The 26,872-nt window shown below is 43.2% G+C and overlaps 1 protein-coding gene across 11 annotated transcripts; it reads left to right on the top strand.

The window, feature by feature from the left end:
* ZFP1 (ZFP1 zinc finger protein) lies at positions 1–24,182 on the top strand. Of its 11 annotated transcripts, none has more exons than XM_055413127.2 (5): positions 1–118; positions 1,575–5,753; positions 5,847–5,905; positions 17,683–17,767; positions 21,096–24,182. In XM_055413127.2, the coding sequence occupies exons 3-5, from the start codon at positions 5,891–5,893 to the stop codon at positions 22,178–22,180; spliced, it is 1,185 nt and encodes a 394-aa protein (XP_055269102.1). In that variant the 5' UTR covers positions 1–118; positions 1,575–5,753; positions 5,847–5,890; the 3' UTR covers positions 22,181–24,182. The 11 variants fall into 11 exon arrangements, with proteins under 11 accessions (XP_055269102.1, XP_055269096.1, XP_088686971.1 ...); XM_055413121.2 differs by having other exon boundaries at positions 17,641–17,767; positions 21,096–24,181; XM_055413123.2 differs by having other exon boundaries at positions 3–118; positions 1,581–5,753; positions 17,641–17,767; positions 21,096–24,181.
* Positions 24,183–26,872: the final 2,690 nt, after the last annotated feature.

The following is a 26,872-nucleotide window of genomic DNA, read 5'->3' as shown; positions in this document are numbered from 1 at the left end:
GAGCGCGCCGGTGGCCGCCCTTCCCCCACCTGCAGCCGCGGGTAGGTGACAGGGCCCCGGTCTCCCCGCCGTGACCCAGCCTGGCCCTGCCCCACGAGCGGAGGCTGTGCCCCTCCAGGTAGGAGGCGGCCTGCGAGGCCGCCCCGCGGGGGCCGAGGGGCAGGGGACGAGGGGTGGGCTCGTGCCCGCGCGGCGGGACCCCAAACTTCGGAGCCCCTCGGGGAGGCGACCCTCGAGGCGGCGGCGGCGGCCCGGCGCTGGCGGCGGCGCGGGGCAGGCGGGGCGGCTCGGCCGGACGTGCGGGGGCGGGCACGGCGCGGGGGCGGGCGGCGGTGCGGGCCGGCCTCCCTCCCTTTGTCCGGCGGGGCGCCTCCGGCCGGCCGCGGACGTCTCCGGCCGCGGCGCCGCGCTGCGGAAGCCGGCGGGCGGACGCGCGCGCGACCCGGCGGGCGGCGCGGGGCGAGGCCGGGGCGGGGCCGGGCGCGCCTCAGAGCGCGCGGGCGCCGCGTGCGCCGCGGCCGCAGCCTCGCGGAGGAGGGCGGCGGGGCGCCCAGGCGAGGCGCGGAGCGCGCGGACGGCGACGCCGCCACCTTCCCGCCGGGCCCTCAGCCGGGCCTCCCCGACGCGCGCCCTTCCCCGGCGTCTTCGCTCGTTCCCGCGCTTACCCGAGGTGGCGCAGCCAGCTGGTCCTCTCAGACGAACGGCAAACATTTTTTATTTTGCCTCTTAATTTTGCTCACCAGTAGTTTTTACCGTGGAGGCGTTACGAGTTTTTCCGTGGTTGAGTTTACTGCTCTTCCTTTATTGGACACCCCAAAACCTTCACCATTTTGAGATTATACACCTTTGGTAATGATTCCCACTGATACTTTAGAATAAATTATATTTTTAAAAATCTGTTCGTGCTTCTATGATCCAGTTGATGGTTACATTTAATTAGGGGGGACGGACACGTTTATAATGTTGGCTTTTACTATAGGCCTTCCCATTTGTTCAAGTTTTTCATTTTTTTCCCCTTAGGAGCACTTTGTAAGTTTTTTGATAAATATTTGCGTTTTTATATTGTTGTTCTGTAGTAATTTATTGTTATTGAAGATGGAATCTTTTCCCCATTATTTCATCTTTTTTTCCTCTCGTATTTGATATTTCCCACTTTGCTTATTATGTGTATTTGAGATTGCTCCTTTTTCTCCTTAGTGTACCTAGTGGTTATTAATTTTTTTTATTGTAAAATAATAAGTTTTTAATGTCTGTAGCATCTGTAGTAATGTCTCTCCCATTATTACTGACTTTGATTTTTATGCTATAACTGTCCTCTAAATACTGCTCTAGCTGCATCCATTAAATTCTGGTACGTTTTGTTTTTCATTTCCATTCTGTTTTTTAAACTTCACTTGTGACTTCCTTTTTCACCTATTGGTTGTTTAAAAATTTGTTGTTTAATTTCCAAACATTGGGGATTTTCTAGATCTTTGTCTATTACCGATTTCTAGTTTAATTCTGTTTTGGTTAAAGAATATACTTTGTTGCATAATTCAGTCCTTTAAACCTTGTTGACTTGTATTTCCCTGGAGGTCCAGTGGTGAAGAGTCCACTTGCCAATGCCTGGGACATGCTTCAATCCTGGAAGGATTCTACATACCTGGGGCAGCTACTGTCCTTGCTCAGCAACAAGATAAACCACCACAATGAGAAGCCTACACACTGTGATGAAGAGTAGCCCCCACTCACTGCAACTAGAGAAAGCCTGCTTGTAGCAACAAAGACCCAGCACAGCCAAAAATAAAAATTTTATTTTATGGCCAAGGATATGTTATATCTTGAGGATGTTTTTTATGTACTTTAATGATTATTGTACTGTTAGTGGTAGAGTTTTCTGTAAATACTAAATGGGTCAAGTTTGTTGGTAGTGTGGTTCAGTTTTTCTGTATCCTTACTGGTTTTCTATATACGTGTCTTGTTACCTACTGAGAAAAGAATCCTGAATTCTTGAGCTACAGTTGTGGATTTTACCTGTCTTGTCTTTCAGTTTTATCAACCTTGGGTTCTTATATTTTGAAGTTCTTTTGTGCATAAACATTTAGGATCGTTACGTGTTCTGGTGATTTGATACATTTATCATTGTCATTTATCGCAGTGACATTATGTAATATCACACTTTATCCCTGGTAATTTTTCTTGTTGAGTCTACTTTGATATTAATCAATCCAGCTTTCTTTTGATTAATGTGTGCAAGGAATCTTTTCTTATCCTTTTACTATTTTTTCTCCCCTGTGCTGCATGTCATGCAGGATCTTAGTTTCCCAACCAGGGATTAAACCTGTGCTCCTTGCAGTGGAAGCAGAGTCTTAACCACTGGACTGCCAGGAGAGTCCCTATCCTTTTTGTTTTGATCTAGCTATTGTTGGTGAAAATTCAATTAACAATCAAGAAAATTTTATTTGAGCCAACCTGAGGATTATAATTCAAGAGACAGACTTAGGAGCTCTGAGAACTGTTCTGCCTATTAGATGTTGAAGGCATAGTCATATACTTTTTTTCTGAACTTTTTATTTTGTATTGGAGTATAGCCGATTAACAAAGTTGTGACAGTTTCAAGTGAACAGGAAGGGACTCAGCCATACAAATACATGTATCCATTCTCCCCCAAACTCTCCTCCCATCTAGGCTGCCACAACACTGAGCAGAGTTCCCTATGCTATCTGGTAGGTCCTTGTTGGTTATCTTAAATACAGCACTGTGTACATGTCCATCCCAAACTCCCTAACTGTCCCTTCCCCTCAGCAACCAAACCCAGTTTGTTCTCTAAGTCTGTTGAGTCTTTTTCTGTTTTGTAAGTTCATTTGTATCATTTCTTTTTAAATTCCACATATATAAGGTATATTAGACACTCTTCTGACTACTTCAGTCAATATGACAATGTCTTGTCTATTTTTGAGACGGAGGATCATTTATCAAAATGACATACTGACATAAAGTTCACCAAGTATACAGTAGTTCAAGTAAGCATATGCAGAGTGAACCTCAAGTCATCATGACCCCTTACAGAGTTGAGAACGAATGTTACTCTTAAGTTACATTGCTTGCATCAAAAGAAAACATCTTTATGGCAAGTAGGCATTCCTACCTTTGAGGCAGTGTGGTTAATGTGTAATGCAGATGGATGTATCATACTAAAAGGGAGGAGGCTCAAATAAGCTTCTTGAGTGAATCACAGTGAACTTTGAAATATATTCCACTGCTTTGTGTGTAAGGTAAGATCCAAGTTCACAAAACTTTCTTGGTCTTTTTGCTTTAGACAATTATCTTTTAGATTGATTAAAAGTAAGATAAAATGTCTTTTATAGTTCTCTTCATTTTAACCACTCCCAGAGATCTTTATTTCTTTGTGTAGATCCACGTTTCAGTCTGGTATCCCTTCTACCTGAAGAATGTCTTTAAAAAATTTTATTATAGTGTAGGACTACTGGTAATTCATTCTCTCTTGTTGTTTGATAAGGTTTTTATTTCACTTTTTTTTTTTTGAGATATATTTGCTGGGTATAGAATACTTGATTGGTAGTTTTTTCTTTCTTTTTTTAAAGATGTACTACATTGCCTTCCAGCTTATATAGTTTCTGATGAGAAATTGTGATTTTTTTATATTGATTCTTCTGTACAGGCAAACCTCAGAAACAGCGTTCAGTTCCAGATTGCTGCAAGAAAGCAAGTCACATGAATTTTTTGTTTTCTCAATTCATATAAATTTGTTTACCTATTAAGTTTGCAATAGTGTTATGCCTAAAAAACAATGTATGTAACTTTATTTATTTTTAAAATATTTATTTGGCTGTGCTGGGTCTTAGTTGCATCAGGCAAGATGTTTGATCTTAGTTGCAGCATGTGGAATCTTTAGTTGTGGCAGGGCCATGCCTGGGGGCTCATTGGTAAAGAGTCTACCTGCCAATGCAAGAGACCTGGATTCTATCCCTGGGTCGAGAAGATTCCTTGGAGGAGGAAATGGCAACCGACTCTGGTATTCTCACCTGGAAAATTCCATAGACAGAGGAGCTGGTGGGTTCCAGTCCATGGGGTTATAGAGTCAGACACGACTTCCTTACTGAGCACAAACACGGGATCTTCTGGTTGGAGCCTGTGAACTCTTAGTTGCAGCATGTGGGATCTTGTTCCTCAACCAAGGATCGGAATCCAAGCCCCCTGCTTTGAGATCATTTAGTTTTAGTCACTGGACAACCAGGGAAGTCCTCTACATACCTTAATTTAAGAATTTGTTATTACTGGGACTTGCCTGAAGGTCCAGTGGCTAAGATTCTGTGCTTCCAAAGCAGGGGCCTGGGTTCAGTCCCTGGTCGGAGAACTAGATCCCACATGCCACCACTAAGAGTCTGTATGCTGCAATGAGGAGATCCTATGTCTTAACTAAGATTGAAGATCCTGCATGCTGCAACTGAGACCCAGTGCAGCCAAATGAATAAATAATTAAAAATGTTATCACTACAGAGTGCTAACAATCTAACAATACTGAGTTGCCACAAACTTTCAATTTGTTTTTTAAAAAAAGCAATCTGAAGAGCAATTAAAGGTATGTCTATATGTAATATGTCAGGTTTTTTTTCTGGCTGCTTTTAAGAATTTCTCTTTGACTTAAATATGATATGTCCAGGTGTGTCTTTGTTTTGTTTTTTGATACTTACCCTTTTTGGATAAATTATCCTAGTTTCTTGGATATAAGGTTTGATATTAGCCATTTTTGGAAAATTCTTGGTCATTATGTCTTCAAATACTACTTTAAAAAATATTTATTTATATATCTGGCTGTGTTGAGTCCTAGCCTGTGGGATTGTCATTGTGTCACATGGAATCTTTTGTTGTGGCCCCCAGACTATAGTTGTGGCGTGTGGGCTCAGTAATTGCAGTGAGCTTGCTTAATTGCTCTGAGGGGCATGGGATCTTACTTCCCCAACCCAGGATCGAGCCTGCACCCCCTGCATTGGAAGTGCGGAGCCTTAACCACTGGACTGCCAAGTTTTTGGCAATACATTATTTTTGAAAATAATTATTGATGTATTTACATGTGCTGGATCTTAATTGAGGCACATGGGATCTTCAGTCTTCATTGCAGCATGTGGGATCTTATTTTTAGTTGTGGCATGCAAACTCTTAGTTGTGGCATGTGGGATCTAGTTCCCTGACCAAGGATTGAACCTGGGACCCCTGTATTGGGAGTGTGGAGTCTTAGCCACTGGACCTCCAGGGAAGTCCCTCCAATACATTTTTGTGAGACCATTTGATATTGCACTATAGCCCTTGGATTTCTTGTCTTTATTTTTTTTAAGCTTCCTCTTTGTGTCTCAGTTTGGGTAATTTCTTTGGACCTATCTTCAGATTTACTGAAAATTTTCTCAGCTCTGTTGTAGCATTGCATATTGAAGATGGTCTTTCAACTCTGTTACTGCATCATTTTAGCATTTCCTTTTTTTTCTTGATGGTTCCATCTCTTGAAGTTGCCTAGTTGTTAATTCCTTTTGTAAATCTTTTCCACGAAGCTTTAATATGTGAATCATAATTTTAAATTCCCTGTTTGATAATTTAGCCAGTTATGTTTTCTGTTGTTTGTTTTGTCAGTTAACAATTTGTCTTAGTCTTACCTTTTCAGATGTTTCGTGTTTGATGAAGGTGGGTTCTGCCAGCATGATCCTTATTGCCCTTCTGAACAGGCAAAAGGACTAGCCCATGAGGTGGAATTTTCTTAGGTGATGTGTAATGATTTAAAAACAAGTCATTCTGGAAGTTCTGAGGCAAGTTAGACCTTTAATAACAATACCTTCTGTTTTCCTCTATTCCAGTTCTGCCTTCATAGTTCTCTGCCTTTATCCAAAAGCTGCAGAAAATGAACAAATCCCAGGTGAGTTGTTTATTCCTAACTTTTCTGTGCATTTGAGGAAATATATAAGGACCTAGAAAATGAAAGGTATAAATGAGTAAAATTCAGGAAAACATAGTAAGAATAATCAATACCAACAGACAAAAAGTAAAATCAGGTTAATCAGGTATTTAGAAAAAGTTAAAAAGTAAATCAAGTTAATTGAGCAATTCTTGCATTGATTATGAATACCATTTCCTTGGTTCTCGAGTATTAGGTCTAAATTAGTTTTATGAATGTTCATATAGATGGTGTTTTGAGCAGCATTCCCAGGAAGAAAAACAGACTATTATTTTGTCTCTAGTTATTTCATATAGCATTCTTCAGGGTAGTACAGTGGGTATTTTATTTTTCCAGTGAGATTAACATAATGCCAGAAAACTCACTAAAGATCTGGATATGTATTTAAATTCTCCCCCTAACTTACACAAGTTCCATTGTCATTACTTTCTTGAGTAGCATTCCAGAATGTACTTCTACATATTTACACATGTATAAGTACAGATTATTATGAGATGGCATACTAATTATGCTGTTCTGTTTATATGTATTTTGTTTTGCTTTTAATGAATAGACCTCATTTTTTTAGAATAGTTTTGAGCTTACAGAAAATTTGAGTGAAAAGTACAGAATTCCTTTCCTCCTTCTGCACACATGGTTTCTTCTCTTATTAACACCTTGCATTAATGTGGTATAGCTGTTAAAATTGATGAGCCAATACTGATACTCTATTATAGTTCATAGTTTACATTAGGATTTGCTTCTGGTGTTGTGCGTTCTGTATGTTTTGACAAATGTGTAATGATATGTATCCACCACTGTTGTATCTTAGATAGTTTCAAGACTCACAAAATCCCCTGTGCTTCATCTGTTCATTCCTCCCTCTCTTTCCTTGAGCACCTGGCAGAATTGGAGGGGCAGTAAACAAGATATATATTACCTATGCATATGTATCAGTGGCTTCCATTCCCAGAATGGTGCACAGTTGGAATCAGTCAGTATGTGGCCTTTGCAGACTTTCATTAATAATCTGCATTTAAAGTTCTTCCATGTCTTTTCATGACTTGACAGATTATTTCTTTTTAGCACCCATGGTCTGAATGTACCACTATTTATTTACCCATTGAGCAACTGAAGGACATCTTGGTTGCCTCCAGGTTTTGACAGTTAGGAATTAAGCAGCTATAAACATGTCTGTGTAGTGTTTTTATGAATGTATGTTAATCATTTGGGTAAATGCTAAGGAAAACTAATGCTGGATTGTACAGCTAGATTGTACAGCAAGAGTGGTTTGTGAGACACTGCTCAGCTGTCTTTCAGAGTGGCTATAATATTTGCATTCCCACCAGCAGCGAGTGAGAGCTTGTGTTGCTTCACGTCCTTTCCAGCATTTGTGGTGTCAGTGTTGTGAACTTTGGCCACTTTAATAGGTGTTTCGCAGTATAATTTGATACTTCTCTGACATCTTAAGTATCTTTCCACGTCTGTGTATCTTCTTTAGTGAAGTGTCTGTTAAGGTACTTTTGGCCCTTTAAAAAAAACTTTTTTTACTGAAGTATAGTTGATGTACAATGTTGTGTTACTTTCTGCTGTACAGTGAAGTAATTCAGTTATACATACATATGCATTCTTTTTAAAAAATATTTCTCATTATGGTTTATCAGAGGATATTGAATATAGTTCCCTGTGTTATATCTTGGGACTTCGTTGTTTATCTGTGTGTAATAACTTACATCTGGAGACCCTAACCTCTCACTCCATCTCTCCCGCAACCCCCGCCACTTGGCAACCACAGTTATGTTCTCTGTGGGCATGATTCTGTTTCTGTTTCACAGATAGGTTAGTTTGTTTTTTTTTAGATTCCATATATAAGTAGTTTTATATGGTATTTGTCATTCTCTTTCTGACTGACTTCACTTAGTATGCTATTGTGTGTGGACCACTAGTGGATTCCATTATACTTAAGTATCTGATCTCCTTTGGATTCTCTTCCCCTGTAGCTATGACAGTGTTGAGCACACTTCCTTGTTCTCTTCAATGCTTGTTCGTTTTTCTTTGATGTATCTATGGCTGTCTCTTTGTGACATTCTGTCCGTGTCTAAGTGTGTATGGTTTAATCCCAATCGCCTGGGTTATCTCTTCGGTCACTGTATATTTGCCTTTTTTAAGCCTAAGCTTTTGTCTAACTCTGGGAGTCTCTTCATTTCCTAAATTAATTCATTGTATTTATTTTTAGATTGAGGCTTTAGGGAATTCCCTGAGCCATTTGTCTTTTCAGATTGCATTTGTAAGGAATTCCCTGAGCCAACTGTCTTTGTCTCAGTTACTTGATATAGTGTGATCATCTCCAGTATCTTCCATGTTATTGCAAATAACATGATCTCATTCTTTTCTAAGGCTGAGTAATCAATCGTTCATGGCATATATGTAGCACAACTTCAATATATAAACCTGGGTGCATAGATGTTGTGGTTGCTTCCATATCTTGGCTATTGTAAATAATGGGTTCCTGAATGTTGGGGTTCCTTATTTCATAGTATAGTTTTCCATGTATATGAGCTTGGATGATCTTGCTGTAGGTCTGGGTTTTGTTTTAAAGGAACCTGCATAAAGTTCTGCATCTTGTCTCAGCAATTTCCATTCCCAGAGGCAGCAGAGGAGGGTTCCCTTGTGGCTCAGCTGGTAAAGAATCCTCCTGCAATGTGGGTGACCTGGGTTCAATCCCTGGTTTGGGAAGATCCCCTGGAGAAGGAAAAGGCCACCCACTCCAGTATTCTGGCCTAGAGAATTCCAGGGACTGTATAGTCTATGGGGGTCTCAAAGAGTTAGACATGACTTTCACTTTCAGTATTTATCCCTGTGTTGGGATATTATGGCTGCTTTGGTGCCTGGCACCGGGAAGGAGTACCTTCCTGAAATGTGGGGTGTATGTTGTTTAGAAGGGTGCATTTCCCTGAATATAGGACCTGGTGAGGGCTTGCAGTATCTCTTGGTAGGTGCTGGTTTTGTTCTGAAGGAACCTGCATAAGGTTCTCCATCGTGGCTGGTCGCAATTTCCATTTTCAGGAGCAGCGGAGGGGGGTTCCCTTCTCTCCCTGCCGGTCTCCAGCATTTATTGTTCTGATTTGCTGGTGAGGGCTGCCTGATGATAGTTGGTTGTAGGTTTGCTTGGCAATCTCTTTAAGAATTAGAAAGGCGGAGTTTCTTTAGAGGTGCGGATAGTTGGTTTCCACTAAGTGTGAGGAAACTTTACCATTTGCAGTCGAGTTTTGAAAGTCGGGCCTGTTTTGAATCCTCTCTCTCTGAGCTACCCCAGGGTGTTTCTAGGGCGGGTTCCGTCAGCATCCCGCAGGCCTCTGTCCGGGAAGCGCCTGTTTGCCCCTGATTTGGCGGTGTTGTTCCAGGAAGCGGCCACAGGGCGGCAGCACTTCCACCAGTCGCGGTCTGTGCGGTGGGCCCCCAGAACCCGAGCCGGCCTGGCGTTCCTGGGTCGTCAGGGGGCGTGCAGACCGCCTGAGGAATCGCCGGAGAGCCTGAGTGCCCTTCCTTCGCGCCCCTTTCCTTTCACAACCACCCTCCTACCCCCATCCCCTGGGTCTGAGATGGCAAGAGCCATCTGAGACCCAGAAAAGTCCTGTTTTGAGGCTGTTTCCTACATAGGTGGAGAGACTGTAAGAAGTTGAACTTGGGAACCCCCCTACCAGGAGAAATGGAGACAGGGGGACCTTTTCAAGTGCTTCCAGCCCAGAGTGTCCAGTATTTTGGGGGTGCAGTAGCCCGGGTGTAGGTGCAGGTGTGCCTGACTGGTCAGCTGGGGTCTGCTCCAGAGGGAACCAGGCGCTGTAGATGCAGCGAGGGGTTCATGTCCCGGCAGTCCTCTTTAGCGCCCCAAGCCCTGTAGTGTCCAGCCCTTAGATCCTAGCATGCTGGGTCCCCAGGGGTATGACCACCCAGGTCAGCGAGGCCTGGGTGGACGAGAGTGGTCATTTTTTTTTTTCATTTTCTCCTTTCCATGTAATTTTTTTTTTCATGGAAATATAATAGTTTTACATTGTTTTTAGTTTTACGTAGAAGAAATTTAGTTATATATGGAGTTCTAATCAAGTTGGTCTTGAACTTATCAGAACCTTTAAAGTCATATATTCTGTATTGTAAGAATATTTATTAAGTTAAAAAGAAGTATGCCGAAGACTCCATGTCATCCGGACTCATACGCCATCACTCTTGTTTCCTCGCTGCCGTCTGTTCCGTGTTTGGTCCGTTTCCTGGTCTGTCCTTCTGCTGAGGGAGCTGGGAGGATGCACCAACAATGCCCCCCACCCCCCACATTGGATGTGCTGGCTCTTTCCTGTGCTCGGTACCACATACTGTTGTCCATTAGTGTCCTTCTACAGCTAAGGCCGTCCTTGGACACCGAAATCATGGTGAACTGTCTTTCCTCCGATAAAACTGGAATGTTACCTCATCTCCACGGGTCCTTTCTCAGGGTTCCCTCCTCCATCCTTCCTCTGCTTCAGCCTCCTGCTCACAGGGTCCTAATAGGTCGTTTTCCTGGGACTGGAATGTATTCAGGGATGACAGTGACAAGGAGCACATAGTGAGCCTCAAGCCGGTGGTGGTTTGGTCAGGTGTGTTCCACTCTGATTTCCATACAAACAAGACTTTCTCCATGGCTCACTTTTCCTGAGACCACAAAATGGGCTGAAGGAGGTTCTGCAGCCTTCTGGCCATTTTTCCTAGCAGTAATTCTTGTACTGGTGCTTACGGGCACTTCTGTGTACTAGGTCTGCCGTGCCTTCAATGACTGGTGCCCTCACAAAAATACTGTCGGTAATTGAAAATGACTTCAGATAGAGAAAGACTTAAGAAACCTGTTTGAAGAGTTAAATTTTACTCACATTGTTTAAGAAATCAAGAACATGAAAAGATTTGTAACATCGCTAATTTTGGGGTAAATGCCAGTCAGCAATACAATGAGCTGCCCCTCTGGCACCATTCAAAATGGTCCTCCTCACAAAACCTACAAAGAAGAAATCACCCCCGCCAGGCTTCTGGTGGCCATGTCAGTGGTAACAGCCACTAGGAAGAGCAGTGTGGAGGTTCCTTAAAAATCTTAGAAGAGGTACTTCTCTGGTGGTCCAATGCGTCCAGCTTAGCTTTCCAAAGCAGAAGGTGGGGCTTCAATCACTTGTCAGGAAGCTGGGATCCCAGATGCCTCGTGGCAATAGCAACCAAAACATTACACAGAAGACGATTGTAACAAATTCAATAAAGGCTTTAACGATGGTCCACATCAAAAAAAAAATCTTAAAGTTCTAAGAATAGAGCTGCCAGGTGATGCAGCAGTCCCATCCCCAGACCTGTATCTAGGAGAAGCACATCCGGCAGAGACAGATGCACCCTGAGGCTCTCTGTGGTACTGTTGTTAGAAAGTGTGTATTTATCTGGCTGCCCCACATCCTAGTTGTGGCACAAGGCACCCTCAGTCTGCACTGCAGCACGTGGGATCTAGCTCCTTGGCCGGGGGTCAAATCCGGACCCACTCTGAGCCCCTGGACCACCAGGAAGCCCCACTGTAACACTACTGACAGTTGCCGAGAGTGGAAGCACCAGAGTGTCCGCCAGTAGATGAATGGACAAAGATAAAGCCAGTGGAATACACTGGCTCACGAACAGATCACGCCATTTACAGCAGCATGGAATGATCTAGAGATGATGCTGTTGAGTGATGTAAGTCACACAGAGAAAGGCAAATGTAAGATGTCATTTATAGGTTGAATGTAAAAGTTAATAGTAATGAACCAACAAGAATAGTAATTTACCAACAAGAAAGAGTCACAGCTATAGAAAACAAACTTATCATTACCAGAGGGGAAAGATAGGACAGACGGACAAGCTAGGAGGTTGGAATATACATACATTCTTGCATATGGAGAAGAGCTAATTGACAGAGACTGACTGTACAGCACTGTGCTTATACTGTACTTGCTGCTGCTGCTAAGTTGCTTCAGTTGTGTCCGACTCTGTGCGACCCCATAGACAGCAGCCCACCAGGCTCCTCCGTCCCTGGGATTCTCCAGGCAAGAACACTGGACTTACCTAGATGGAAAAAAGTCCAAAGCTGAATATGTAGACGCCTGTCAATATGTGAGTCAGGTTGGTGTAGCAGAACAAACAGCACTGTAAAGCAAATATTCTCCAGTTTAAAATACAAATATTAATACAGAAAGAAAAACAGAAATGCCTGCTATATTCTTGGGCCCGGCTCACCTGGGCTGGTGTCACATCCCTGGTGCCCGAGCAGACTTGGGTCCCAAGGCAGGACTGTCATGAAATACAAGGTGTTGGGGAGGATGTACCAAGAAACGTGTCCTCTTTGACCTGTAGTGCCTAGTCCCCTCTGTGTGGAACCAGTCTTCCAAGTCCAGGGGCAGCCAAAACAAGACTGGGACAACCACAGGAAGGTGGACCTTTTGGCCTGGAAGAGATCTGAAAAGTCACCTCATCTCCACACCTCCTTGTGGTGGGGTGACCATCTCCAGCCTGCCCCATTAGAGCCGCCCCACCCAATGACAGTACCCTTAACAGGAGGTTTTCAGGGCTAGGGGTCTGTCTGGAAGATGAAGGGTAAGAGGGATGGGCCACAAGCCCTTGGGTGTTTGGTCAGGTGCATCCCGCTCTAATTTACAACCCAGGAACAGGACCTTCCTTCTCCAAAGCTCATATTCCCTGAGTAACCAGAATGGGGCAAGAAGAAATCCCGCCACCTTCTGGCCATTTCTTATAAAAACAGCTTTAAAGTCAGTGCTTAGGGGCACTTCATAATCACTAGACCTTTGGGGCTGTAAATGACAGGGGCCCTCAAAAAATGTCTTGGGTAGATAATCACAAATGACTTCTAATAGGGTAGGCTTTCAGGAACCCAAGTTCAAGAGGTAAATTTTATTCATGAAAAGCTCCTCAACATTGCTAATTATTGGGGGATAGAAATCAGCACTCCAATGAGGTGTCGCCTCGCAGCAGTCAGAATGGCTGTCATCACAGTCTACAAACGAGAAATGCTGGCCATGGAGACAGGGATCCCTCCTAAACCATTGTTGGGAATGTAAACTTGGTAACGGTCACTATGGAGATCAGTGTGGAGGTTCCTTTGAAATCTAGAAGCAGACCTGCCAGATGATCTGGCAGTTCCACTTTTGGGTGTCTATCCAGGGAAAACCACACTTTGAAAAGGCACATGCTCGCAAGGTTCACTGCAGCACTGTTTACAGTAGCAAAATGTCCCCTGACAGATGAATGGATAAAGAAGATGTAGAAATATTCTGCAGCCATGAAACAAACTAATGCCATTTTCAGCAACACGGATGGACCTGGAGATAGAGTGAAGGAGGTCATATAAAGGCAAATATGATACCACTTACAGGTGGAATCTAAGTGAAAGTAGCTCAGTCATGGCCAGTTCTTTGTGACCCCACAGACTGTACAGGCCATGGAATTCTCCAGGCCACAATACTGGAGTGGGTAGCCTTTCCCTTCTCCAGGGTATCGTCCCAACCCAGGAATTGAACCCAGGTCTCCCACATTGCAGGTGGATTCTTTACCAGCTGAGCCACAAGGGAAGCCCAAGAATCCTGGAGTGGGTGGCCTATCCCTTCTCCAGGGGGTCTCCCTGGCCCAGGAATCGAACTGGGGTCTCTTGCATTGCAGGTGGATTCTTTACCAGCTGAGCTATCAGGGAAGCCCCGTAGAATCTAAAAATTGCTACAAATGAAATAATTTACAAAACAGAATCTCAGATGTAGAAAGCAAACTTTCAGTTACCAAAGGGGAAGGGTTGAGGAAAGGGATAAATTAGGAGGTTGGAATTATCATATACAGCCTAGAAAAGAGATAATCAAGTACCTACTGTATAGCACAGTAATATGTAGATACCCGTGTATATTAGTGAATCAAGTTGCTAAATACTTAATCACAACATTAAAAAATTTTTGGTGTGGATCATTTTTTAAATCTTTATTGAATTTGTTACAGTCTTGCTTTTTTTATGTTTTGGGGGTTTTTTTTTTTGTTTTTTTAGCAAGGCATGTGGGGTCTTAGCTCCCCAGTCAGGGGTCAAACTGCACCCCAGCACTGGAAGCCAAAATCTTAACCACGGGACTGCCTGGGAAGTCTTAGCAAATGTGACATCTTAAATCAACAACTCGCCAGTTTAAAACCAAAACTAAACTCAGAAACAGAGAGGTGCCTGCTGCATTCCCTTAGACCTCCCTGTCCCAAGCTGGTGTCACATCCCTAGAGCCATAGTAGGCTGGGCTCAGGCTGTACTGTCATGTGGCTGAGCGCCATCCCCCCTCCGACCTGTAGTACCAAGACCGCCCTGCAACCTGCAGCTTCACACACTGGGAGCCTCCTGTTTGTCCCAGCACCAAACGTGGCTTGGGCATATATTCTGTGGTTACAGATCGTTGAAGTGGTACGGAAGTGAGACCTTTCTCCTGAGGTCAGGGGTGTGCGGACAGGAGGAAGAGGCTCAGATGAGAAGGAAAGAATGAAGTTTGGGGAACTCTGGAGAGGGAGGGCACTAGCCCACCCTTTAAAATACCACCCGGTCTTCCACACGCCCTGTCACAGCCACCTGATCCGTGTTCCAGGTTCTCTCACAGCTGTCAGCCCAAGGGTCAAGCACTATGTCTCTGAGCCCTGAGTCCTGCCTCTGGTGAAAGAACACACAGTCAGACCACAGCCAGCCCCCCGAGGTGTCCAGGCTCTGTGCCTCTTGATCAGGCTGTAGGTGCCCAGTGGGGTCCTGCCGGAAGGTTTCTGTCTCCTCTGTGAAGCAGCCAGTTTGGGCCAGAAAGTCGGAAGCACATGCTGAGCAGCCCCATCTTCAGGCCATCTCGGATGCCAAAGCCCCCGACTGGGCGGCAGGCCTCCAGTGGGCGTCTGATCTGAAGGCGCGCTGGCCACATCCCTGCTCTCGGCCCACGCGGCTGCAGAGTTTGGGGACCTCCGGCCGATCTCCTCCCTCTGGCTCTGTCTGTAGTGAAGTTACCTACAGAAGTTGAGGGTCTCATGGAGAAAGAAGATCTTTTAGTCACTGTACCTCAACCCTGAGAAGTTTATACCAAAAATGAACCCGAAATGCTATGTTTGTCTCCTTTTGTTTCTAAAGAGAAACAGCTCTAGTTTTCTAACTCATATAAAGTTGTTTTCTTTGAGTACCTAGCTTGTACTCATGTAGTTCGTGCTAACAGAAATACAGAGATAACAATTTCTGGTCTAAAAAATCATAACATCTAATGGGGAGAGTAAGAGAAGTAAGGTTGTTTTTGTTTTTTAAAGAAAGCAGAGTGAAATACATGCCACATGAGAAGCATAACCGAAGTCCTCCAGGGTTTAAAAGTGTAGGGACTCAAATTACGGAAGGTCCCATCTAAGCAATCTGTGACCTGACCTAAGTGGGAGAATCTGCATAGAGAGTGGAGTCGGGGGAAGGAGGGATGAAGGAGGAATCTGAAATGTGTTGAACACTGGGCTAGCCACTAATTTAAGAGAGAATGGATGATGTTTCTAATCCAGCCAATCCTATAGTTAGAGCTATACTTTAGAAAAATCATGCTAGCTTATAATGTGGAGTAGATGAGAATAAGAGGAGACAGAAAATAAGAGTTAGGAAGCGCTGGTAGCAGCTGAGATGCAGTGAAGAAGCGGAGGTTAGACTCGAGGGGTCTACAGCTCGCCTCTAAGGGCGATGACTGACCTTGGTCCTCAGTACTCAGTTTATTCCTTGGGAGATTCCCAGTGTTCCTGTTTTTGTAACGGATTTCAAAAGTGATCTGAAAATGGGAATAAATACTGCTGGGAAAATCTTGACTCTATGATTGGTGACCTCAGTGATATTGATCCTAGGCATAGATGACCTACCACCAGCATTCTCTGCTCCCAGGCCATATGGCTAAAGATTCCTGTAAGAGGTCATAAAACAATACTTCTGGGTTACCTGAAAATTTGTGCAATATGACTAGGTCATTTGTAGTGTTCAGATCTTTATCTCATATTTTTTTTCTTCCTCTAAGTTTTCCTGGGCTTCCCAGGTGACACTAGTGGTAAAGAATCTGCCTGTCAGTGCAGGAGACACAAGAGACGCAGGTTTGATCCCTAGGTTTAGAAGATCCCCTGGAAGAGAAAGTGGCAACCCACTCTTTTCCTTGCCTGGAAAACACCATGGACAAAGGAACCTGGTGGGCTACAGTCCATGGGGCTGCAGAGAGTCTGAGCATACTCGTTACTGAGCATATACACATAACTTCTTGAGTCTAAGAACTTTTAAGATCTGTTCTCTTAGCAGCTTTCAAGCATGCAATACAATATTATTACCCACCGTCACCATGCTGTACATTACCTGACTTACTTTATAAGGGGAAATTTGTACCTTTTGGCCCCTTTTACCTAATTTTCCTACCTCCACCATCCAACCTCTGGCAGCCAGTCTGTTCTCTGTATCTATATGCTTGTGTTTTGTTTTGTTTTTTTAGGTTCTACATATAATTGAAACCATATGGTATTTGTCTTTATCTGACTTATTTCATGTAGCATAAGGTCCATGTTGTCACAAATGGCAAGATTCCATTCTTCTTTATGGCTGAATGATGTTCCATCAGTGGATACTCAGGTTGCTTGCATATCTGGTTTTTGTAAATTATACTCAAATAAACACAGTGATAAGTCATCCCTCAGTATCCTCAGGGAGTTGGTTCCAGGACCACCCCCCGCTTGGATACCAAAGTCCACAGATGGACTTTATATAAAGTCCCTTATATAAAAAGCATAGTATTTGCATCTAATCCACATACATCCTCCCATGTACTTTAAATCATCTCTAGATAACTTAAAGTGCCTTGTACAATGTAAAGGACATGTAAATAGTTTTGTCTTTATATATATAAATAGGTCCCACACCTATAAGAATGGTTATTTCACTGTGATTTTGATTCACGTTTCCCTGATGACTTGTGATTCTGAACACCTCATGTACCTGGTGGCCACCTGTATGTTTTCAGAAGAATGTCTATTTCCTCTGCCTCTTTTTTAATCAGATTGGTATTTTTTTCTCCTAATTCACCCCTCATCAGGTACATGACTTGCAAATATTTTCTCTCATTTGGTAGATTGCAAGAAAATATTTGCAAATCGTATCAGATGAGGTTTTCGTTTTGTTGATGGTTTCCTCTGCTGTGCGGAAGCCTTTTAGTTTGTAGTCTCACTTGTTAGTTTTTACTTTTCTGCCTTTTTTATGGTTTGGATATGGTAGAGAGATCTTTACCTATGTCTGATAGTTTATCTTATAATTGGAATTTCATATTCTACCTTTAAATATTCAAAACTTTAACTCCTTGAATATTGTCTAGTTTGAGACCATGAAAATAATACCTATATGAGCATCATCATTAACTTGTAACATTAAATACTGCATATTAATATTTAATGTTAATATTTGCCAAATATGACAGTGCTGGAATTTATGGGAATCTGAATAAATGCTTTAACTTTTATAAAGATATTTTTGATGGCATGACAAAACAATGAAATTTTACAGCTTGTGTCATATGTAAATTTTAAAGATGATTCTTTTACACCATAAGAGTACGTTTTTATGTGTCCTTCCTGCATCACCAAATGCTAATCATATCAGAATAAATAGCCATATGCCATTTCAGGGATCAGTTTCATTCACCGATGTGACTGTGGACTTCACCCAGGAGGAGTGGGAGCAACTGGACCCCTCTCAGAGGATCCTCTACATGGATGTGATGCTGGAGAATTACAGCAACTTACTATCAGTGGGTAAGGACAGCTTTCAGGTGTAATTCACGTTTGCCCAGTCGTGTTTAGGTCCTTTCTCAGTTACCCAAAATTACAAGCTTCTGAACTACTAAAGTGGTTTTGGTCTCAAGCTTCATGTATTAAAGCTGAGATAGTGCAGACTCTGAAGTTCTGCCTTTTTTATTTTCAGGCTTTCTCAAGTCCAAGCAGTTAGGAGTGATGTCCCATTATCAAGGTCTCTAATATTATCAAACCAGATTTTCAAGTTGGAGCAGTAAGAATAGTTGTGGGTATCAGAGTTAGAGTTTCCAGTTCAGAACTTATTAGGAAGGGGCTTCTCTGGTGGTCCAGTGGCCAAGACTCCACACTCCCAATGCAAGGGGCCCGGGTTCAATCCCTGGTCAGGGAACTAGATCCCCCATGCCACCACTCAGACCCATCAAAGCCAAATTCTTTTTTTTTTCCTCCCAGAAAAAGGAACATATAGTATACAGAGTGAAGTAGGTCAGAAAGAAAAACAGCAATACAGTATATTAATGCATATATATGGAATTTAGAAAGATGGTTACGATGACCTTATATGCGAGACAACAAAAGAGACACAGATGTAAAGAACAGACTTTTGGACTCTGTGGGAGAAGGCGAGGGTGGGATGATTTCAGAGAATAGCATTGAAACGTGTATTGTATGTGCAGTGAATCGCCAGTCCAAGTTCAATGCGTGATACAGGGCACTCAGGGCCGGTGCACTGGGATGACCCAGAGGGATGGGATGGGGAGGGAGGTAGGAGAGGGGTTCAGGATGGGGACACATGTACACCCATGGCTGATTCATGTGAATGTATGGCAAAAACCACCACAATATTGTAAAGTAATTAGCCTTCAATTAAATAATTAAAAAAAGAAAAAAGAAAATAATGAAGATAAAACCACCAGTTGGCTTTTTTTCTTCTTAAATATATGCTAGTTTAGTTTTAGATAAAACAGTATTTGATCAATTAATGTTTAAAATATTATTCTACTATGAGAACTTTGAAATGGTATTGTCACAGAAATAGGTGGCATAATCCAGAATTATTTTTCCCTTTCCTACAAAAAATAAAACATCTGGGCATAGGTCTTAAGTGAACTGTAAGTATCGATATTTGTTTTTGAAAGATTTTCATACATTTTTTCAAGACTTAACCAGAAACGCTGCTTCTGTTATTAATCAAATGGTCTTAATAAAATATGCCAACTCCAAAAAAAAAAAAAAAACATACTAGGAAGAATGTGGCAGATGACACTACCCTTATGGCAGAAATGAAGAGGAACTCAAAAGCCTCTTGATGAAAGTGAAAGAGGAGAGTGAAAAGGTTGGCTTGAAGCTCAACATTCAGAAAACAAAGATCATAGCATCTGGTCCCATCACTTCATGGGAAATAGATGGAAAAACAGTGGAAAGAGTGTCAGACTTTATTTTTGGGGGCTCCAAAATCACTGCAGATGCTGATTGCAGCCAGGAAATTAAAAGACGCTTACTCCTTGGAAGCAAAGTTATGACCAACCTTGATAATATATTAAAAAGCAGAGACATTACTTTGCCAACAAAGGTCCGTCTAGTCAAGGCTATGGTTTTTCCCGTGGTCATGTATGGATGTGAGAGTTGGACTGTGAAGAAAGCTGATCGCCGAAGAATTGACGCTTTTGAACTGTGGTGCTGGAGAAGACTCTTGAGAGTCCCTTGTACCACAAGGAGATCCAACCAGTCCATTCTAAGGGAGATCGATCCTGGGTGTTCACTGGAGGGACTGATGCTGAAGCTGAAACTGCAATACTTTGTCCACCTCATGCAACGAGTTGACTCACTGGAAAAGACTCTGGTGCTGGGAAAGGTTGGGGGCGGGAGGAGAAGGGGACGACCGAGAATGAGATGGCTGGATGGCATCACCGACTCTGTGAACATGAGTTTGAGTGAGCTCCGGGAGTTGGTGATGGACAGGGAGGCCTGGCGTGCTGTGATTCACGGGGTCGCAGAGAGTTGGACACGACTGAGCGACTGAACTGAACTGAGGGAGAATGTGGAAGGTGGGAAGGAGAATCTGATAGAAGCCATCGGAAGTAATATCCTAGAGATTATGAATGGGTTGGTACCTTTGAAGTATTGTTTAGGAATCTGTTTTTCAAATCCCTAAACTTTCAGAGAAAGCTGAGGACAGATGACTTGTGCAGCTCCTATCTTGAGTCATACCTCCAAACAGTCACTTCTTCCTGCTTAACTTTTTTCCTGTTTAATTTTTATATCTATTCACCTCTCACCGTCAAGCCTTGATTCTTTCTTGTCATGTTATAAACCTTTGTTTCATGATTAGTTTCTCTTTCATTAATATTGTCATCTAGCCAGGATGGTGACTTCTATATTTTAGGTCATTATATAGCCTCAAGGAAAATACACATTTTTCAGTATGAGTGCCAAAAATGGCAGCAGGATCCCAAGGGTCAGGAATAACCAGTAATACAGAGATGAAAGTAAAGGTTTGTACAGCATAGGTGGAGGTCAGGTAAATTTGATCCTTGAGATTCCTTGGAATAAAAGCTGGGACATAGACTGGTTTGAGAAATAAATTAAACACATGAAAGATGAAAAATAAGATATAATGATAGAAACACTTTCTTCAACAACTTCAATTGAAAAAAATAGTGCACCCAGCAGTAGCATTGAGTGATACTGTTAAAGGATCTTGGATCCATTTTATATTTTCTACAGAATGTATGAGTTTCTGGGTTTTGCCTTCCACTTGCAAAAGTCTGACTTTGGAGGTTTGGAGCGCCACGTAGGGTTCTCTCTGCAAACCCGTGAGAAATGTTGCCTTTAGGAAGTTACTGGTAAACCTGCTAGAGGAACAGAGGAGAGGAGAGGGCAAAGAGCCCTGAGTGTGTAGATGTGGCGGCCATCCGACCACAGTCAAGAGTCTCAGAACTGGCTGCTGAACTTCGATCCGCCTGGTTTTTTCCCTTAACATCTACTTATTATCTTATTCTGTGTCAGCTGGTGTCCTTGAGGACACCAAGTCACATTTGTCTCTGGAATTGCCAGCCTTCCCACATTCGTTGGTTTTATTTCACTTTATCCACTAAAAGTGGCCGTTTTGTAATCGGGGGTGTTGTCTGTGTCCATTTTGCCACAGGCTTTGTGTTTTTATTTCATTGTTTAAGAACTAAGAAAACTGGGAACTGGGGACTTTTTTATACTGAAAGACTGGGTCCCAAACTAAAGAAAGAGACAGCCCTGCAGTGGAACTTTTGTGGAGCTTCACATTCTGTAACATTCTCGTGAAAAGGTTGACCGTATTTCATGTGCTTTTTCCTAGAGGTATGGAAGGCTGATGACCAGATGGAGACGGACCACAGAAACCCAGATGAGCAGGCGAGGCCGTTTGTTGTCTTTAAGGACCAAACCCCAATCGAAGAAAGAGATAATAATCTCTTTGGGAAAACATTTAACCTTAGCACAGACTTTGTTTCTTTAAGACAAGTACCCTATAAATATGACTTATATGAAAAAACTTTGAGATACAATTCAGACTTACTTACTAGCAATAGAAACTATATAAGAAAGAAAGCAGATGACTGTAATGGATTTGGAAAAGCACTCTTCTATCTGAAACAAGAGAAAACCCTTCCTGGAGTGGAATACTCGGAATATAATAAAAGTGGGAAAGCCTTCAGCCATAAAGAAGCCATTTTTAAACACCAGAAAATTAGAAATTTGGTGCAACCTTTTATCTGTAATTACTGCGACAAGGCTTTCTCGTTTAAATCACTCCTTATTAGTCATAAGAGAATACATACTGGAGAAAAGCCTTACGAATGTAATGTGTGTAAGAAAACCTTCTCCCATAAAGCAAACCTCATTAAACATCAGAGAATTCATACTGGGGAGAAACCCTTTGAATGTCTGGAATGTGGAAAAGCATTCACCCACCAGTCAAACCTCATTGTCCACCAGAGAGCACACATGGAGAAGAAGCCCTATGAGTGCAGCGAATGTGGCAAGACATTTGCCCAGAAATTTGAACTTACCACACACCAGAGAATTCATACTGGAGAACGACCCTATGAGTGTAATGAATGCGCAAAAACCTTCTTCAAGAAGTCAAATCTCATTATACACCAGAAAATTCACACAGGGGAGAAACGCTATGAGTGCAGTGAATGTGGCAAGTCCTTTATCCAGAACTCTCAACTCATCATACACATGAGAACTCACACTGGAGAAAAACCCTATGAATGCACTGAGTGTGGCAAAACTTTCAGCCAGAGGTCAACTCTTAGATTACATTTGCGAATCCACACGGGAGAGAAACCGTATGAGTGTGCCGAGTGTGGGAAAGCCTTCAGCAGGAAGTCCCGACTCAGTGTCCATCAGAGAGTTCACACTGGGGACAGACCCTGACACTGCAGCCCACTTGTACCACGGAGAACCCTTCCCACGGGGAGGAACCTCACGAAGGTGCTAAAGGAACATGGGAACTCATACGCAATCTATCAACTCAGATGTGTAAAAACGGGGTCCCTTACGAATATCGTACCATCAGTTAGGTATGATACCCAGGTAAACAATATGTACCAGAATATATTCAACTGTAAATAGACAAACTTATCTGTATTACAGTGAGCTTTTAGAAATCCTGAGTAAATTATTCAGTAATGAAGTATTCTGGGCAGCATAAAGGAGCTAAAGACAGTACTCTACGGATTCAGTGGTTATGTGCGAGAATATGCCACACACACATACAAACACTGTATTTTAGACCTGTGCGTGTAAATTTAACAGACACTGAGAGTTTGACATTCTTGGCCTAATTAGGACATCCAAACACGATTTTCCATACTGAGCATCAGGTGTTTTTCAGTACCTTACAATCCAGGATGCATTCCAGAGAGCATGCGTTTCCTCCTCTTGCGGGCACACTGTTACTGAGTTGCCTCGTCAGTCAACAGAAGACAGTGTTGTTGGAGTTTTAGCCTTCTGGGTTTGCTGAAGACTTCCCAGAAGTATTACTGACACATAAGCATGCAAGTATGAGATAACTGAGAAAGTGAGGAGAGTGAAAAGGAGGCAGTGCGCAGCACAGAGCACACGGGCTGTGTAAAGAGCAGCCACACCCAACGTGCGCTTGTGTTTCACTGGGGTACTTAAAAACGTACAAATGCATGTCTTACCAGAATACTGTATAACCCAGGAACCACTTGTATCCTGTGTTTCCCTATTTCTCTTAATATTTTATACATTGTCTCGCAACAAATAGGATGTGTATGTAGTTCAAGTGTCACATTTCAGAGACTTAGAGAAATAATTTATTTTAAGTAACTGTCAATAAATGTCTTATATTGCTTTTTAAAACTTCCATGTGCATAGTCCACTTTAGAAATAAACTTTTGCAGAATTCTATTTAAAGGAGATAGTTCTACTTCCATGAGTTTCACTGTCATCAATCAAAAGCATTTCCCTTTGGGATGTGACTTAGTGTGAGTTATGTCTTTCTTTTAAAGGCTCACAAATACTTTATTAACCTAAAAGTCTCAGTTTTGCATAACTCAGATATCACTTTAGGCCTCATTTCAAATTCACAAGTTCCTTTCCTTATTCATCACAGATCATGTGTTGATACAGCAAATGGCTGCTGTAACTGGCCTTTCTTTCTTGTAGTTATATTTGGAGATTATGATGTGCTGTGACTGTATATGAACATGAGTGATTTTCTGAACAAATCTGTCAGATTATCCATAATCCAGTAAGTCTTATCTTTCTAAACTGTCATCTCCTAACGGCAAGGAAACAGCGGAAGAGGGTAACTTCATACACTGCTGTTAGAAATACAAATTGTGACAGCCTCCTTGGGGATAATTATGACTCTGTCTTTTAACATCAAAAACATACATACAGTTGACCCTTGGACAGCACTGGTTTAAAATGTGCAGGTGCATTTATCCACAGGTTTTTTTCAGTGAGTATGTACTCTAGTCCTCCGTTGGTTGAATCTGTGGATGCAGAACCTTGAATACAAAGGACAGACTTAAGTTATACTTGGATTTTCAACTACACTGAAGGTCTGTGCCTTTATCCCCTGTGTTGTTCAAGGGCCAACCCAGCAGACTTGCTTCTGGGAATCCATCCTTAAGAAAAAAAGTGCCAGCATCTTAAACTATATGTTTATCAATGTATATTGTATTTTTTGGTAAGGACAAAAGAATTTGAAGGACCATTGGTAAGGGAATGATTGAATAAACTGTGATAAAGATGTACCACAGCTAGAATGTAATCATGGAAAAGAGAGCCTACTATAGGGGCAAATGCCACCAGGACAGATGGGGTGGGAGAGTGTGTGTGTGTACACCAGGACAGATGGGGTAGGGGAGAGTGTGTGTGTGTGTACATGAGACAGATGGGGTAGGGGAGAGTGTGTGTGTGTGTACATGAGACAGATGGGGTAGGGGAGAGTGTGTGTGTGTGTACACCAGAACAGATGGGGTTGGAGAGTGTGTGTGTGTGTACATGAGGACAGATGGGGTAGTTGAGAGTGTGTGTGTGTGTACACCAGGACAGATGGGGTAGTTGAGAGTGTGTGTGTGTGTGTGTGTGTGTACACATCAGGACAGATGGGGTGGGAGAGAGTGTGTGTGTGTGTACACCAGAACAGATGGGGTGGGAGAGAGTGTGTGTGTGTGTACACCAGAACAGATGGGGTGGGAGAGAGTGTGTGTGTGTGTACACCAGAACAGATGGGGTGGGAGAGAGTGTGTGTGTGTGTACACCAGAACAGATGGGGTGGGAGAGAGTGTGTGTGTGTGTACACCAGAACAGATGGGGTGGGAGAGAGTGTGTGTGTGTGTACACCAGGACAGATGGGGTGGGAGAGAGTGTGTGTGTCTGTACACCGGGACAGATGGGGTAGGGGAGTGTGTGTGTGTGTTTGTACACCAGGACAGATGGGGTGGGAGAATGTGTGTGTGTGTACACCAGGAAAGATGGGGTGGGAGAGAGAGAGTGTGTGTGTGTGTGTGTGTACACTGGGACAGATGGGGTAGGGGAGAATGTGTGTACTCCAGGACAGATGGGGTGGAAGTGTGTGTGTGTATGTACACCTGGACAGATGGGGTAGGGGAGTGTGTGTGTGTGTACACGAGGACAGATGGGGTGGCAGAGTGTGTGTGTGTGTGTTTGTACACCAGGATAGATGGGGTGGGAGAGTGTGTGTGTGTTGTATGTACACCAGGAAAGATGGGGTGGGAGAGAGAGAGTGTGTGTGTGTGTGTGTGTGTGTACACCAGGACAGATGGGGTAGTGGAGAGTATGTGTACTCCAGGACAGATGGGTTAGGAGAGTGTGTGTGTATGTACACCAGGACAGATGGGTTAGGGGACTGTGTGTGTGTGTGTGTACACGAGGACAGATGGGGTAGTGGAGAGTATGTGTACTCCAGGACAGATGGGTTAGGAGAGTGTGTGTGTATGTACACCAGGACAGATGGGTTAGGGGACTGTGTGTGTGTGTGTGTACACGAGGACAGATGGGGTAGGGGAGTGTGTGTGTGTGTGTACACGAGGACAGATGGGTTGGAGAGAGTGTGTGTGTGTGTGTACACCAGGAGAGATGGGTAGGGGAGAGTATGTGTACTCGAGGACAGATGGGGTGGGAGAGTGTGTGTGTATGTACACCAGGACAGATGGGGTAGGGGAGTGTGTGTGTATGTACACCAGGACAGATGGGGTGGGAGAGAGAGTGTGTGTGTGTGTGTGTGTATACACCAGGACAGATGGGGTAGGGGAGAGTGTGTGTGTGTGTGTATACCAGGACAGATACGGTAGAGGAGAGAGTGTGTGTGTGTACTCCAGGACAGATGGGGTAGCGGAGTGTGTGTGTGTGTGTGTATACCAGGACAGATACGGTAGAGAGTGTGTGTGTGTACACCAGGACAGATGGGGTAGGGGAGAGTGTGTGTGTGTGTACACCAGGGCAGATGGGATAGGGGAGTGTGTGTGTGTGTGTGTACACCAGGACAGATAGGGTGGGAGTGTGTGTGTATGTGTGTGTGTGTGTGTACACCAGGACAGATGGGGTGGGAGAGTGTGTGTGTGTGTGTGTGGTGTGTGTGTGTACACGAGGACAGTTGGGGTGGGAGAGTGTGTGTGTGTGTGTGTGTACATCAGGACAGATGGGGTGGGAGAGTTGTGTGTATGTACACCAGGGCAGATGGGGTAGGGGAGTGTGTGTACGAGTGTGTGCACAGCAAATTTTGTAAAATTAAAACCTAAAAACTGTGTGTGTTAATTTGTATAGGATTTTATGGGCCTGGAGAATAAAATTCTCTGAAGTAAAAAATATACTTAACATTATTTTCAAAAATGGAGATTTTTCATGCATTCCTTATCGCTGACATTTGTTCAGACTGGAATACCACCGTAACCCATGAAAGTGGACACAGTTTCCACCGCGTAACAAGGCGGGCAGCTTCCTTACCCTGTGCAGCAGCTAGCTACTGTGCTGTGCTCCAGCCTTCTCGGCTGTGCTGTACTCCTTAGCCTGTGTTCTCAACAAAAGCACATATCTGACAGTCACTGTTCACATGATGAAAACTTAAAAAAAAAACAGACTAATAAAGACAGAAAAACCATTGGAAAAAATGCAGGGAATGTCAAGGTTATTATTACTTTAAATTAGCAAATTATAGTGCTTTGAGAAAATTTAACATAACCGCCTTACAGCTGCACAGATGACCATAAGGGTGACTGTCCTTGAGGTGTTTGCTCCCAAGGCCCTATAAATCCAGATCAGAGCTCATCATGTCTCCTTTTTTGGGTGCCCTAGGATCCTCATACAGCGGACTGGTTTTAGAGGAACCTCCTCCTAAAGATGAGTTCTTTCAGCCTTAGCATAGGGCTGTGTTCATCAACCTCAGAGCAGGCTGGGAGCTGGGTCTGTCTTTTCACTGGTGAGCTGCATGCCAAGAGGGACAGACAGTTTGCACAACAAACTCCCTATCTTGACTCCAAACCCCATACCCACGTACCTGGCCCTGTGACCTGTCTTTACTCCACTGATTTTAATTAGACATTTGTTTTCTATTTCCATAGATAACTTTTT

This window comes from Moschus berezovskii, chromosome 22 (assembly GCF_049115385.1).
Source record: "Moschus berezovskii isolate FMDL1 chromosome 22, NW_MosBer_1.0, whole genome shotgun sequence".
In the NCBI taxonomy this organism is placed as follows: domain Eukaryota; kingdom Metazoa; phylum Chordata; class Mammalia; order Artiodactyla; family Moschidae; genus Moschus; species Moschus berezovskii.
This window is presented reverse-complemented; position numbering and strand designations above follow the sequence as displayed.